The sequence below is a fragment of the Pimephales promelas genome, chromosome 7 (genome assembly GCF_988280905.1).
Source record: "Pimephales promelas chromosome 7, fPimPro1.hap1.1, whole genome shotgun sequence".
NCBI lineage: Eukaryota > Metazoa > Chordata > Actinopteri > Cypriniformes > Leuciscidae > Pimephales > Pimephales promelas.
In genome coordinates, this window is record NC_142775.1 from 17746720 (window position 1) to 17762781 (window position 16062).

At 37.7% G+C, this 16062-nt stretch overlaps 2 protein-coding genes across 2 annotated transcripts; both read left to right on the top strand.

Moving 5' to 3' along the window:
• Positions 1-120: 120 nt before the first annotated feature.
• ildr1b (immunoglobulin-like domain containing receptor 1b) lies at positions 121-5307 on the top strand. Its single transcript, XM_039676570.2, has 8 exons — positions 121-400; positions 1089-1259; positions 1369-1518; positions 2291-2410; positions 2486-2632; positions 2963-3088; positions 3238-4100; positions 4553-5307. The coding sequence occupies exons 1-8, from the start codon at positions 343-345 to the stop codon at positions 4589-4591; spliced, it is 1674 nt and encodes a 557-aa protein (XP_039532504.2). The 5' UTR covers positions 121-342; the 3' UTR covers positions 4592-5307.
• A 472-nt stretch (positions 5308-5779) lies between these two features.
• Positions 5780-15061, top strand: me3 (malic enzyme 3, NADP(+)-dependent, mitochondrial). Its single transcript, XM_039676569.2, has 15 exons — positions 5780-5961; positions 7513-7697; positions 8329-8462; positions 8590-8739; positions 8914-8989; positions 9069-9230; positions 9748-9851; positions 10870-10979; positions 11104-11201; positions 11645-11758; positions 11965-12070; positions 12555-12697; positions 12828-13001; positions 13090-13188; positions 14039-15061. Exons 2-15 carry the CDS (start codon positions 7518-7520, stop codon positions 14198-14200), a joined length of 1812 nt encoding a protein of 603 aa, XP_039532503.2. The 5' UTR covers positions 5780-5961; positions 7513-7517; the 3' UTR covers positions 14201-15061.
• The last annotated feature ends 1001 nt before the right edge of the window (positions 15062-16062 follow it).

Here is a 16062-nt window from a genome sequence, read left to right on the forward strand (position 1 = left end):
AAACAAGAATTTGATTTTGAACAATAATCACTAATTAATCACCATTAATAGAATAAAATAATGACCTAACTTGTTTTGTTCTCGGTGTTTATGCACCTGTTGATGGGTGGAGTTTGTGTGACGTCATCGTGGAATGGGGGAGGGTAATCGAACTAGCAAAGAGCAAAGGTGTTTACTTTTTCGAGAGGATAAATAGGTAAATAAGAAGATTTCTGGATGTAACGTTACTCATGATGGCGATTGTCGTTGTATTGTCTGTATTTGACTGAGTCGCAAAAATAAGATGTGGATGTGTTCTGGAAAAATACAGTAAAGGAAAAAACTTCCGTGTAACCGAGAAACATGAAAGAAACGCTGAAGCTCAAGGTGTTTGCGCTCGTGTTGTGCGTATTTCCAACAGGTAAGTTGCCATTCAAAATAACTTAAACTGTTCATCTATGTATTGCCCTCTTTTTATTTTTTATTTTCTTGTTTATCGTTGTGTAACTTCTTTTTTGTGCTATTATGTTGTTGTTGTTATTATGTTGTTTTACTCTGTAAACTGAATGTTTAAATAAAGCATTAAAAAAACTTAAACTGGAAAACAGTAGTTAAACTGGAATTTTTGGTACTGTTTATTATCATGGTTATTTTAAAATATTTTCTGTAAATTCTGTAAGTGGCGAGGTTAATGATCAGCAAGTGCAAACATGACAGGTCGATAAACCCGATCACGTGATTTATAAGCTCAATGCCAGCTAATATTATTTACATTATATTTTATTGGACCATTCTTTTTATATATGAAACCATTCTTTTTTTATATATTCGTTCTTTTTATATATGAAAATACTGCTTTTTTCAGCCCTGGAGCAGTCACAGTAATTAATGCAATCTCTCCAAATTGTAATAGCCTATGTTTTTTTTTATTATTATTTTTTATGCTCAGCTCTAAAATAGTTCTTTGGTTAAAAATAGTTATTTGTGAGTAAAATAATAATAATAAAAATAATAATGACTGGAAAAAATAATGGAAAATCGTTGGCAAAAAGTTATGGGAACCCTGATGTAAGCAGTATGTTTATGGATCTCTCTCCCTCTTCTCCCAGGGTTGTTGTCTATCCAGGTTAATGTTCCTCAGACAGAGAGAACCACAATGCTGTTTGCTTCTGTCACTCTGCGCTGTGACTATTCCACCTCTGCAAACACTCAAGATGTCCTGGTCACATGGCGATACAAGTCCTTCTGTTTGGATCCAGTGCTGGAATACTATTCAGCTGGTGAGGGTGAATTGAATATAGAAGGCCGAGTGCTGCAAAACTGTTGTGTGCAAAGCTTTGGTGAGCGTGACGTGGTGATGTGACCCTGTGCGGTTCTCTGTTTCTTCAGCATATCAAGCAGCTCTGGGTCTGAAGCAAGACCCAGCCAATGATTGTCCAGACAGTCAGCGCACTGTCCGCATAGTGGTTCAGAAAAGAGGCATGGGTGAAGCTACCCTGGGGCCAGAGTATCGAGAGCGCAAGATCTCCATACAAAACAGTGAGTCTGAAAATTGTTTTTACCCTGTAAAGCCTGATTTATTAAATAATAGTCAGAACAATTAAAGGTACTCTACTTAGAGGGTTAAAGGCATAGATATCTATATAAAGGCTAGATATGTCGTCCACGCTGCTGGCCAATGGATTCCTCAGACAGAGAGGAATCCATTGTGTATATATATATATATATAGAAGCCAGAAACCATTTCACCCTGTAGCCCAAGACTGGTTGAGTATATTTTAGCGTACAAGTATGAATATTTATTGTACAAGTTCTCAAATTCACATCTACATGTTTTCAAGTTTTGCTACTCTTTTACCTTCATATGTGTGGGTCCTAACACCCTATTATAGTGACGGGGACACTATACTGTCAAAAAGCACGGCCCTTTGGGTGAGACGTTAAACCCAGATCCAGCTCTGTGGTCACAAAAAAATAACTGGATGTCTTTTAAAAGAGTAGGGTTGTAACCCCAGTATCTTCCTGGCACAAACTGCCCAGTGGCCTCTGTCCAACATGGCCTCCTAATCATCCCTGTATACTCATTGGCTTCATAACTCTCTCCTCTCCACCAATAAGCTGTTTCTGATGCAATATGGCTGCCGTCGTATCATCCAGGTGGATGCTGCACATTGGTGGTGGTTGAGGAGTTTCACATTTCTATGTAAAGCGCTTTGAGTGCAGAGAAAATTCATTATATATATATATATATATATATATTATACGCATACAATTCATTATAGTCTTATGTTTTTGTATGTGTGTTTAACAGATGCAGACCTGGTTATCAATGAGGTCATGTGGTGGGACAACGGCATGTATTTCTGCTCCATCGACGCAGCAGGTGATGTTGTAGGGGACTCAGACAAGGAAATCAGACTTGTAGTATATCGTAAGTATTAACACACCGAAAACCAAAAAAAACCTTTATAGAGGCTGTTAAGGTCACATGCCCTCTTCCTCCCAGACTGGCTGACTGTGCTGCTCATCATCCTTGGGGCGTTGCTCCTGATCATGCTGCTTTGTATCTGCTGCTGCCAGTGCTGTCCTCAGAACTGCTGCTGCTATGTCCGATGTCCCTGCTGTCCTCGTACTTGCTGCTGCCCTGAAGAAGGTATTCACCCGCATTGAAGTGTCTTTGTCTGTCCATCAATCACACTAGGCAATGTTACATATATTCACAGTGTTCTAATTCTACTGGTTATCAGTTTCTTAATATAAATGTCTACTGATTACTGACTCCACATAATAATTGAGTTATATATATATACTCACACATATATACATGTATACAACTGGTAGACTATGATAATAAGTATATGTATTCTTTTAAATAATAAGATGTTATTATTATTATAATAACCTTTTTATTATTAAACAGCCCATCCTATAAAGTTTTATTGTATTTAAATGCAGTAAAATATTTCTTAATTTGTCTTTTAAGCGATGATGCGCCACAAAATGATGCGTGACGCTCAAAAAGCAATGGTACCATGGCTCCATGGCCAGCCCATCTATGCCCCCATTGCCTCAAATGCATCTTCTCAGGGGAACCCTTTGCTTTATTCAGGTCAGTTTTACTTTCATACAATTTTTTTTTTATCTTATTATTTTTTTTATCTTTTTTTTTGCTATCTTATCTTACTAATATCTGCTAATAACATTGTAGCTGCATCAAAGAACAGTAATAGAGTGTCGCTAATAAAATGTTCTCTACAGGATCTTTTTCTGAACCTTCATCTAAACACAAACTTCAAATGGCCCCAATGGTTAATTATGCCCCTCAACCTGTCCCACCATTCGTACCTCAGCATGGATACCAGGCCAATGGCAGCATTAATGGAAGTGTACATGGCAATAACCAGGTGTTAGATTTTCTGGAGACCCAAGTAAGAGGGATGGATATGGCCGTCCCGATGCTCCAACCTCAACATCACTACACAGGAGTCCCGCACCAAAACCTTCAACATCAATATGCAGCCCCACAACCCCAATATGTAACGCCACCACCTCAACCTATACAACAAGTGTCTTTTTCAGCCAGGCCACCCAGCATGCTCTCAGCCCTGGACGAGATGGGTGTCCAAGGTGTGGAGCGCAGGGTCATCCAGCTGCCTCCCATCGTGGGCCGGGCGAAACAAAGCTCTCGGCGGCCCAATGATGGTGGAAGAACCCGGCAATCTAGTCAGTCCAGCAGTAGCTCTGTCCATAATGGTCATCATCGTGATAATTCCTGGAGGGAGCCGGCATCTTCACGGAGAGGGATCCCACGCAGCTACAGCGAGGAGTCGGACAGGGATGATAGGCGTGGAGGTCAAGGTTCAGCAGGACGCAGGGGAGCTTCAGATAGGTCTAATCCACGTGTTCGCAGTAAAGGGGAGCTGCTGGAGGAGTTGGAGCGTGCGACAAACCCTAGAGACAGGAGCTATTCGCCTTCACCGCGCAGGGGCTCCTGGAGTTCAGACGAGGACGACAGTTATAGAAAGGGAAAGCAATCTCAAGGGAGATTGACTGAGAAACCGCCAGCTTACTCTCCCATTGACGTTTTGCCTGGTCGCAGCAGGAGGAGCGACCACTTCTCGGTAAGAATGTAGATTTCTGATTCGTTCATCACTAAGAGGTACTGTTCTCACAAATAAAAGGGATAGGTCACTCAAAAAGGAAAGTTCTGTCATCATTTACTCACCCTCATGTATTGCAAACTTGTATGACTTTCTTTCTGCTGCTAACACAAAAGAAGTTGTTTTGCATTAAAAAACTTTTCTTCAAAATATCATCTTTTGTGTTCCTCAGAAGAAAGTCATACAGGTGAATGAAATGAGGGTAAATGATGACAGACGTTTAATTTATGGGTGAACTCTAAAATATAAAACTATCCATTGGGTTTACTGACATGAGAGGACATGATTTGAATAAAAATATAACATTTTTAGTGTTTTATTGTCACTTTCTATAAAAACGTGTCTTCTAAATGAATAAAAGTGCATATAAATAATTGTTATTGTTTTTCTCATCATAAATCTCTCTCTTACAGGATAAGAGCTCTCGCAGTGGTACGAGCGTTGTGATCTGAGTCCTTGTTCTTCATTTCCAGCCTGATCCTGTCATTACCGACTATCTACAAATGAATGTCTACTGGACTACTGTTATTGGGACTAATGTTGCATTTTAGAACAAGAATTAAAGGAAGGGTAATTTTCCCTGGGTAATTTTGCTTTGAAAGCATAAGATTGATCATAGATGGCCTGTAATAGACCCCTGAAAGACTGTAAATGCACTGTACATCATCATCATCTTTAATTAAAACAAAAAACATTTTATGTATTTTAAATTGATTTTTTTTTTAACTTTTCACTGTTTTCACTGTAGCTACATTGTTTAGTTATTAACCACAGCAAGGTTTTTTTGTATTTGATCAGTACAGTTTACAGAGACTAGATAGATGGCACTTCAATGAAGGTTGTACATAAATAAAAACTCTTTGGTTCATTTAGATTTTCTGTTTGCTTTTAGTTAGTCTTTGTCTAGAGTAGTTTTAATATTGGTTTAGTTGCTTTATTTGTTGTCTTTCATGATGCGGTTATCCAGATGCAATCCTTGGGAAGATTTCACTTTTATATTTGACTATGTGAATAGGCTACTGTTATTGCATTTAAAAGAAGAGCAGTGCCATTTTTTAACACCTTCTCAAAAGAACTATACCTACGGTTTCCAATATATATGTAAAAAAAGAGTTATTTGGATTGTCTTGCTAACAAATAAAGTTACTTTTACAAGTTTTAAACTTAAGATTTTCGATCTTTTGAATACTTTCCAACATGCCATTAATGCAGAAATGTGCACTTTTTCACTGTCAATTAAAATTGTTTGTTAATAATATCAAAATGCTTAACTATAGGCCTATTGCTGTACAGAATACGCAAATTATGGAGTCTTTTGTATGTTTGTGCAAGATTGACCATACAACTTAATTTATAAGTTTGAATGTGCCATCTCAGTTGATCATGTTTGAATCGATTCCGAGCGACGTACACGATTAAGTGTCCTTTTATTCTACACATTCTATATGCAAACCATAGGCCACATTGAAGCATAGACTGTAAAAAAGATTTGAAGTGAAGAAAAAACATAGACAGTAAAAAAAATAAAAATAAAAAAAATGAAGAAACAAAAGAATGACAAGACTAGCCAACACATTTTCCGTTTATAGCTTCGTCACTCGCATCGCCTTATCCTATTGGCTACTTCTGTCCAAGTGGGGGCGGGCCCAATACAAGAGCGTTGGGAAGCAAAAGTGTCAATGTTAAACAAACCTGGATCGTTATCCCAACATCATTTACAGATAAGGCTGGTCAGTGGAGACAGGCAGCAGCCGCAGCAGCAGGTCAGCGTTTGGATTAAACCTAGTGAAGCAAAAGGTCCCGGTGGACTTGCTGTTCTCAGGTACGCGGCTTTGCTTGGAAACAAATGTCTTGCAGAACAATGCCAATGCTTATGATGAGCCTCGCTGTACGTAATGTGCATTTGGTCTCAAACGTTACTGTTGTTCAACGGAAAAAGGGTGGTGAACATCTAACTTACAGATCATCCATAACGCATTTGTGTGGCTATATGTGTTCTACCTAAAGGCCTTGTTTACAATGGTAGAGGACGAAGTTGCTGAACCTGCCAATGTGTAGTCTATTACGGAAACATTAGTGCTTTATTCTGTGCACCACGGCAGCCCTTTATAATAATAATACAAATATTTTTAAAATTAACACGTTGAACACAGTTTATGATTGCTATGACAGTTATTCTTATTACTGTAAAATCATTTTTTTGGAGAACTCATCTTACTTTGTTACAGTAGAGTAGCTGGTCATTAGTTTGATGATCGTTAAAAAAACAGCTTGAACATCTAAAAGCTGGTTTGTTGAGCTCTGAGGTGGCCAACCAGTAAAAAACAAAAAACAAACATCTATTAAACCAGTGTGAACTGTGACCAGTTGCAAAAAATAACTTTTAGTAGTCTAAGTTACTAAAACGGGTAGATTTGTCTAATTTGAATCTGAAAATACTGATTACTTGGTTATCTGCTTGTTGTTAAGACTATTTTTTAAGATACAGCCTGTCTTAAAGGGTTAGTTCACCCAAAAATGAAAATTCTGTCAGTATTTACTCACCCTCATGTTGTTCCAACCCCGTAAGACCTTCGTTCATCTTCGGAAAACGAATTAAGATATTTAAGATATTAAAATTGCTCCTGCATACAGTCCATAGGCTTCTTGAGGGACTGGCTCTTGCCGTCCCCGAAAAGTCATAAAAGACATCGTTAAAATAGTCCAAGTGACTACAGGGGCTCAATCTTAAGTTTATCAAACGACGAGAACACTTTTGTGCGCAAAAAAACAACAAAAATAACGACTTTATTTCAACTATTCGTTTATTTCTCCCTCTGCGCGAGTCAGCTAACTAGTTTAATAGCGTAAGCTTCTGTTATTGTACGTCACACGCATCACACACACATGACCAGCGTCGACCAATAGTGAGCCTACGTGTGACGTAGCTCTACGCAATCACACTACGTTAACGGACTATAGGCTTATGGAGAAGGAAGTGAATAGTTGAAATAAAGTCGTTATTTTTGTTGTTTTTTTGCGCACAAAAGTGTTCTCGTCGTTTGATAAACTTAAGATTGAGCCCCTGTAGTCACTTGGACTATTTTAACGATGTCTTCAATTACTTTTCGAGGACAGCAAGAGCCAGTCCCTCAAGAAGCCTATGGACTGTATGCAGGAGCGATTTTAATATCCTAAATATCTTAATTTGTGTTCCGAAGATGAACGAAGGTCTTACGGGGTTGGAACAACATGAGGGTGAGTAAATACTGACAGAATTTTCATTTTTGGGTGAACTAACCCTTTAACAGGTTTTGTGGGTGGAAACCAGGATTATACCATAATGAAATTTCCAAAAGAATTCTCTCTGAACCTAAATTCTCTCATTTTGCAGGAATCATGAACTCTCTCTCGGGCAAGAGTGTGCTGGCACTGTGCAGGGTTTTCTCCAGTCCCCTGTCACTTCCTCCTGCTATCATAGGGACAGTGAGGGTCTGTCACACAGGTGTGAACTCCAAGGTCACTGTCTTCACCAAAAAACGAGGCTATGATATCACCAGGAACCCCCACTTGAACAAAGTAAGCATCTTTAGGGTGTGATCTACGTGACAAAGCAGGTATTGGATTGTCAGCAGCCGGTGCTTTGATGTGATTTTATAACATTTAGTTATGCTAAAGTCCCCAGAGATAAGAAAATATGAAAGTAGCATTGTGAAGAGGCAAAGTCTGACTTTAACCCCTACCAACGAGCATGAATCATTAAGAGTGGATGCTCATATCCTTCTTAAAATCAGTTCAGGATTGTTGTAGGATATGACTCATGAGTTTTGGAAAGCACTTTTGGGTGGTTCATAGAAATGTCTCTTGTAAATGTTGCTTGCGCATTCTGTATCAGAAGTCAGAATGAGATACAGGATAAGGAATGAGTATGATTAAAAAGTGTTGAACTTAAAAGCCTTGGCAAATGGAAACTGTTAGAAGTAAACGGTGAGTGGAGAATCTAACAGGGGAGGGTGGCCATGCTTACTTCCCATTGGTCAGAAATAAATAGATCCAACATGTGATGCATCTACCCTAAGCTGGAAGTTTGCCCAGGGCAGACACTCTTGCAGGGTGATAATTTGTATTCCAACCAAACTGTAGGATGAATGTGCATTTTTCTTTTACGTTCACAGCTGTCACATGTTGTTAATGAAGTTATGGTTAACAGGGCATGGCGTTCACCCTGGAGGAGAGGTTACAGCTGGGAATCCATGGCCTTCTTCCTCCTTGTTTCCTTTCTCAGGATGTCCAAGTGCTTCGTGTCATGAAGAGCTACGAGACACGCAGTAACCCCCTCGACAAGTAACCAAACTTCGTTGAAACATTCAGGATAAACTCAGCCTGAGCCATGTCAATGAAAAGCACAGTGATGATACTTTAGTTGGTCCATTTCCAATTCATACTCAAAATAACCATTCTAACTCTACAGATACATATTGCTGATGACTCTGCAGGACAGGAATGAGAAGCTTTTCTATCGTGTGCTGACCTCTGACATTGAAGAATTTATGCCAATTGTCTATACTCCTACTGTGGGCCTGGCCTGCCAACAGTACGGCTTTGCTTTCAGAAGACCAAGGTGAGGTATATACATTCTCTAGACCTGGAACGACTGGTTTAGCCAGACCAATTCTGAATCAAATGCTTATATACACTCAGAGCAGTCCAACCAGTTTTACTTAGCTGCATGGGTGGAAAAAAAACGGACATATAAGGAACACGTGGTTTTGATTTATTATTTTTTTTTCTTTAGAGGGTTGTTTATCACCATCCATGACAAGGGGCATATTGCCACCATGTTGAACTCATGGCCGGAGGAGGACATAAAGGTATGTGCAGAGTCATAAAGAGTGATAAAATGTCATTCAGTGCCAGTAGATGGACGTTTCATTGTATGTGCATTGATAGGCCATAGTTGTGACGGATGGAGAGCGAATCCTGGGCTTAGGAGACCTGGGTGGCCATGGAATGGGCATCCCAGTGGGCAAACTAGCTCTGTATACAGCATGTGGAGGAGTGCCACCTCAGCAGTGCCTGCCTGTGCTGCTAGATGTTGGCACTGATAATCAGGTAAACGAGATTAGCATAATTACACTACTGTCAAACGGCAAGATTTTGTGTTTTTGAAGTCTTTTATGTGCACAAAGGTAGCATTTATTTGATCAAAAATACAGTAAAAACTGTAATATTATAAAATAATAAAAATTTTCTGTTGTAATCTGTTTTTAAAATGCATTGCATGTAGCCATTACAGTCTTCTGCGCCACATTTCTTCAGAAGTCATTCCTTCTAATATGCTCATGGTGCTCACTAAACAATGCTTATTATTATCAATGTTAAAAAATATTGTTATATTTTTTGTGTAATATGTTAGTTCAGGACTCTTTGATGAATAGAAAGTTCATTGAAATAGAAGTCTTTTGTAACAATATAAATGTATTTTGATCAATTTAATAGATCATTGCTGAATCCCCAAACATGTTAGTGTATACTGTAAAACTGAACTCTGTTTACAGGTTTCATTGGATTTACAAACATGGTTGTACTGTTGTCGTCTTTTAACCCATTTCTGTTTGTTTTTGTTCAGACCCTCTTGGATGACCCCTTGTACATCGGCTTAAAGCACAAAAGAGTGAGGGGCAAAGAATACGATGACCTCATTGATGAGTTCATGCAAGCCGTCACTGACAGGTATGTTTGAAATTAAAATTTAGAAATGAAAAATCATTTATTCACCATCATTTTGTTCAAGCGATCAAGTTGTAATTTGAGCTGATATTTTCACAATGATTTGTTCATGAATCAAAAATTATCTGATTCGTGCTTTCAACTCAGACCCAATGATTCGGTTAGGTTGTCCTCAAGTTAATAGTTAAAGGGTTAGTTCACCCAAAAATGAAAATGATGTCATTAATGTCATTCCAAGCCTGTGAGACCTCCGTTCATCTTCGGAGTAGTCCATGTGACACCAGTGGGTTAGTTAGAATGTTTTGAAGCATCGAAAATACATTTTGGTCCAAAAATAACAAAAAATACAACTTTATTCAGCATTGTATTCTCTTCAGGTTCTGTTGTTCAGTGACACTGATGACATAAGATGCTGCTAACGTGTTATATGTGCGCCCGAGCTTCGTTTACAGTCTGAGGGAGATGCACACTGTAAACAAAACAATCTTCGCAAACATGTCTAAGTATTTCGACACACTGGAAGCCTTGCATTTTTTTGCCCAGCCATATTTATTCGAATACACGGAAACACGTCAGCAGCGTCTTACGTCATCAGCATCACTGAAGCGGATTGACAACAGAAACGGAAGACAATACAATGCAGAATAATGTCGTAGTTTTTGTTATTTTTGGACCAAAATGTATTTTTGATGCTTCAAAACATTCTAACTAACCCACTGATGTCACATGGACTATTTTGATGATGTCTTTATTTCCTTTCTGGACAAGGACAGTATATCGTACTTATATTTTCAATGGAGGGACAGAAATCTCTCGGACTAAATCTAAAATATATTAAACTGTGTTTATATAAGAGGTCTTACGGGCTTGGAACGACATGAGGGTGAGTCATTAATGACATAATTTTAATTTTTGGTTGAACTAACCCTTTAACTAGACTCTAGAGGGTATGATTATATGTGTGAAATACTTCCAGATTGTAAAAACATGCCATATTTTTTTTTTATATCTTTTGTTTCAGGTATGGAATGAATTGTCTAATTCAGTTTGAGGATTTTGCGAACAACAATGCCTTTCGTATTCTCAATAAATACCGGAACCGTTATTGCACCTTTAATGATGATATCCAGGGTAAGTATGCGCAGTGTAATAACAAATATATTATATATTACTATAATGATATCATGTAATATTACTGTAATAATGTATAATGAAATGTGTCAGTTTTGTTTATCTCTTTCTCCACCTTTTTCAGGCACAGCATCGGTTGCTGTTGCTGGGATCCTTGCTGCTCTTAAGATCACAAAGAATAAACTCTCTGACCACAAGTTCGTATTTCAGGGAGCAGGAGAGGTAATGTACATTCAAAATTTAAAAGTAAGATGATACAAAATTTTACTGAGAAATAGCAGTAAAATTACAAAGTACTGAAAAGCTTGAGGTCCGTACACACCAAGGATAATAACTATAACGATAAGGAAGGATGTTGTTCAAAAAATCGTTCTAAATAAAGAATAGCAGAGTTCACGCCACAACTATAATGATAACGGCACAGACAAAAGATATCACTGGAGTCACTTTCGGAATTATTTTTGTTCCAGCTAATGAACAATAAAAACATTGACAGCCAATCAACATCCATTCTGCTTAAGAGCAGCAACGACAAAACTGCAGCGCGAGATTAAAATAAACAGAACTAATATAGTTATCTTTCTTGATGAAAAGTATGAACGGGCCTTTACAGTAGTTATTTCAGGATGATCATATGTGTTGGTCTTTGTTTGTCACATGACCAGGCTGCCTTGGGCATTGCTCACTTACTGATAATGGCCATGGCCAAGGAAGGTGTATCTCATGCTGAGGCTGCCAAGAAGATTTGGATGGTGGATTCTAAAGGCCTAATTGTCAAGGTAACAATCAAACCCACACCATGTCTTTGTTTGTCATTTCTTTCATTAAAGCTATATTTTTCCTCCTCCTCAACATCTGAATATACAAAAGCATGTAGGCTTAATTGAACATGCAATGCTTAAATTACAGCAATAAACTGCATTTGAATGCTTCCAAAATTAAACATTATACCAAAACTGTTATTTTGTGTCTTTTGGCCATTTAGGGCAGAGGTAATCTGAACCATGAAAAGGAAGAATTTGCACATGACCATCCGCACATCAAGACTTTAGAGGAAGTGGTGGAAACTATTAAGCCCACAGCTATCATTGGTAAGTCGTGTTTGATCCTGTTATTTTAATACTATCTATATACTATGATCGCATTTATTAATATTTTAAATGAGCTTTTATAATTAAAATATAACTATAATTTTAATTCTCTGTATATATTTTAATTATTGTTGAATTTCATTTTTAGTAATATTAATTCTTAAACTTATAAATTTCATTTTTTTTAGAAAAAACGGACTGAAATAAGTTAGTTTTATTTACATTTGACAATGAATACTTTTTAGCAGGTTATGAAACTGGAGGACTGCAGAAATTCGTCCCGTCTCATGTGTGTTTTATATCTATAATGGTGTTTAGTTTTTATTCATACTATAATAATTGCAATGGCATATTGAAACCATTAATATTTTTACTAAAGTCAATGTTTTTCTGTTTATATTGCTAAATGCATAATACTTTTACAGATAATACTTTTACAGTTTGAAATGTCAAGTTTGTTGTTTATAATCCCACCTATCTACAGGTGTGGCGGCTATAACTGGTGCTTTCACTGAGAAGATCATCAAGAACATGGCTACTTACAACGAACGTCCAATTATTTTTGCCCTCAGCAATCCCACAAGCAAAGCTGAATGCACAGCAGAGCAGTGCTACACACTTACTGAGGTAATCTTCTCTCAAATCAAATGAATAAAACTGGTGAGAGGGATGTTAACTAATGGTTTCCTTTCCTATTATAGCATCCCATATAGCAGTTTTAGACCAAATGCTTTAATGGCATGTGTGTGTATGACAGGGAAGGGGCATATTTGCCAGCGGAAGCCCCTTTAAAAAGGTCACCTTGGCAGATGGGCGCAGCTTCATCCCTGGCCAGGGAAACAATGCTTATGTGTTCCCTGGAGTCGCATTGGGAGTCATTGCCTGTGGTGTTCGCCACATCTCGGATGACGTTTTCCTCACTACAGCAGAGGTAAGATGAAACAATAGTAAACGTGAATACAAAATGCATTGATTACAAATTTATTTAATGTGAAAGCTGAATTTGATTTTTCTTTTAGGCGATATCTGACATGGTTACTGAGGAGCATCTGGCTGAGGGTAGACTGTACCCTCCTCTGAATACCATCCGAGAAGTGTCCTTCAAAATTGCTGTTAAGGTCAGTAAGTGTGATGATGATGATGATGATTACTTTAAGACCAGGTCTCATTAGCCCAGCTCTACATTTTGGCACCCATAACAAATATGGAATGAGACCATGCTAAATTAAGAGATTTATTAATATAGCAAAGTAGGTTGTATGAGACAGATTTCACTGTAAATTGGTGCTGCAGTTACTTTTTCAAAAGTTAGCACTAGTGCTGCTAGTAAACAAAATCAAAATGTATTAGCATTTAGCACATATAACATGTGGCTGAAATGTTAAATTCAGAGATTAATTTTGGCACCCATCAAAAATGCTTTAACATAGCAAGTTTTGATTTAAAAACAAAATTACTTTTACTCAGCAAGAATTCAAAAGTGGTATTATTAATGTTACAAAAGATTTCAGTGAAATTCTTTTGATTATTTTTTTTTTTATTCACCAAAGAATCCTGAAAAAAGTATCCAAAAATATCCAGGTTTACCATCACAGAAATAAATCCTTTTTTAAAATATATTAAAATGTTTATTTTCAATTGTATTAGTATTTTACAATATTACTATTTTTATTGTATTTTTATCCAAATAAATGCAGCCTTGGTAAGCTTTTTCAGATGTTAGCAGTAGCATTAATGCCATTGAGCTGAAATCGGTCCAAAATCAAAATGTATGACCACACTCGCATATGTTGTAACCACAATAACACACTAGCATGTAACAAAATAAACTTCCCCTTATACTTATCACAAATGGATGGATTTTGTCTTTGCATAAGTTTTAATTGCAAAACTGAGCAAATCTGTTACTGTACTCAACAGTAAAGCAATAATTTTGTTCACTCACGTTCACTTTTTTTCCCTCTTTAGATTGTGGACTATGCCTACCAGCAGGGCATTGCCTCTTCATACCCTGAACCCAAAGATAAAGAGGCCTTTGTTTTATCCCATGTCTATAACTCTGACTATGACTCCTTCACTCTGGATTCATACAGCTGGCCCAAGGATGCCATGAAGGTTCAGAACGTATAGATTATTTGACCATCGACCTCTCTAAAGGGAATCAGTCACATGCTATATTTCTCGGTTCATAATCATGACGATATACACTCCAGCTCCAGGCCCACCCAATCCTAAAACTCTTGCTGTTCCCACTGCTTTGCCACGAGATGAGCTGTATCCGCTGTGGGCTAAAAGAGATAAAAGAATACAGTGTTCATTCAAGCTCAAAATGTCTTTAGATGAGTGGCTCAGTTCAGAAGGAAAAAATGCAGCTCTGTTTAAAGAAGTTGCAAGTTTTTTCCCACTTAATCAGGCTTGTTTCGCAGTGGTCCTCCTCTCCAGTATATTCGTTTTTCATTATTGTTCTGTCTGCAGTTATCCACTCCAGCTATTTAGTACTCCTGCAAATGCAAATGTCAGTGTAGGGAGTTTTTTTGAGACATTGGGAAATGACAGACTGCCTGGGTTGAAAGTTTGTATAAGAAGGAATTCTTATCAGGTGCGTGAAGTAGTTATCAAATGAGCTGCCGTGTGAAATTAGTTATTTTGCAATGTATTTTTTTTTTTTTTTTTTTTTTTACAAGTTTCTCCAGTTGTCTACACCAAAGTTTGTCTCATTTTAAACATATAATGGTCATGTAACATAATTGTCATGCAATGAATATTGGAAATTGTTATATTGAGCATATCTTTTTATTTAAGTGTCCACCTGAGAAGTGAGCTATTTGTCTCTGTTCATTGCTGCATGTGGAATCGTTTTTAACGTTTTTCCTCATTTTGCTTATTATTATATAATGCTCGACTATGGAATTCTATTTTCAATAATTCGGGATTTTAAAGGAATTGTGACTTTTAAATAAACGCTTAAAAATCCATATGGGTTTAGTTTGAGATTGGCGTCTTGGTCCAAGTCTTTGGACTTATGTCCAGCTCCACCCCTCTGGACGTCTAATGGGTTGAGGGATAGAGTTTTGGTGTGGCTGCTCACTTTAGAGCAAATTGGTTGAGCTTACAGAGAGGAAAAGCTGGACATCATTTGACTGCAGTGAGCACCACTTGGTGGTTTGATATTCTAGCTCCACCCATTAGGCCCAAATTACATTCAGAGAAGGGGAGCAGGACTTCACACTCCACCCATGACTCTGCAGTGAGCAGCCTCTCAATAGTTTAGACTTCTTATCCACATGTACAACTCTCACTGCTCAAACAGCCAGTTACATTATTTTTTCCTCTGTTTCTCAAACTTCCTCAATGCTAAGTTTCGGTTTGGGTTAACCCTAATGTTTCCTTGATGGATTGGCATCCATTAAAACAATTTTGATTAAGAACACAGCCCACAATGGGAGATTAGCATCTACATGAGTACATACTTTTTACTTATTAGTAAAATAATTATTAATCTGCAGTGCCAAAGATTATTCAACAGGTGTTTAGACAACTCAATGGATGCTTCAGGAATTTATTTTTGTTAAGTCATGAGCAACACTGGATGATGAGCTTGCCGACTGCAGCTTTAAAGCTACACAGTGTAACTCTTTTACTTTATTCTTAGCTAAAAACACTTTGTTCTTTCAAAAATATATGTGCTCATTAATGTATATTTACTTCGTTCAAGTAATAAAGTATTCTCGTGAGTGTATAATATATACGTATGAAAATACATATGGGTAAGGGGTTCTAATGTCAGTCGCCATGTTGGCCCTCCATCTTGAAAGTACATTAGCCAAAGAGGGACATACCCGTTAATTCAAGCTTCGCCTTTCGCGTTTACGTTTGAGTTAACACTCATGGACGAGGTCGAACTGGAAGCCATGTTAATCTTGGACTACATTAATGGCCACCGTAGGAGTTAAAACGAAATCGGAATTGAGAGGAACAGAAACTAATACCCC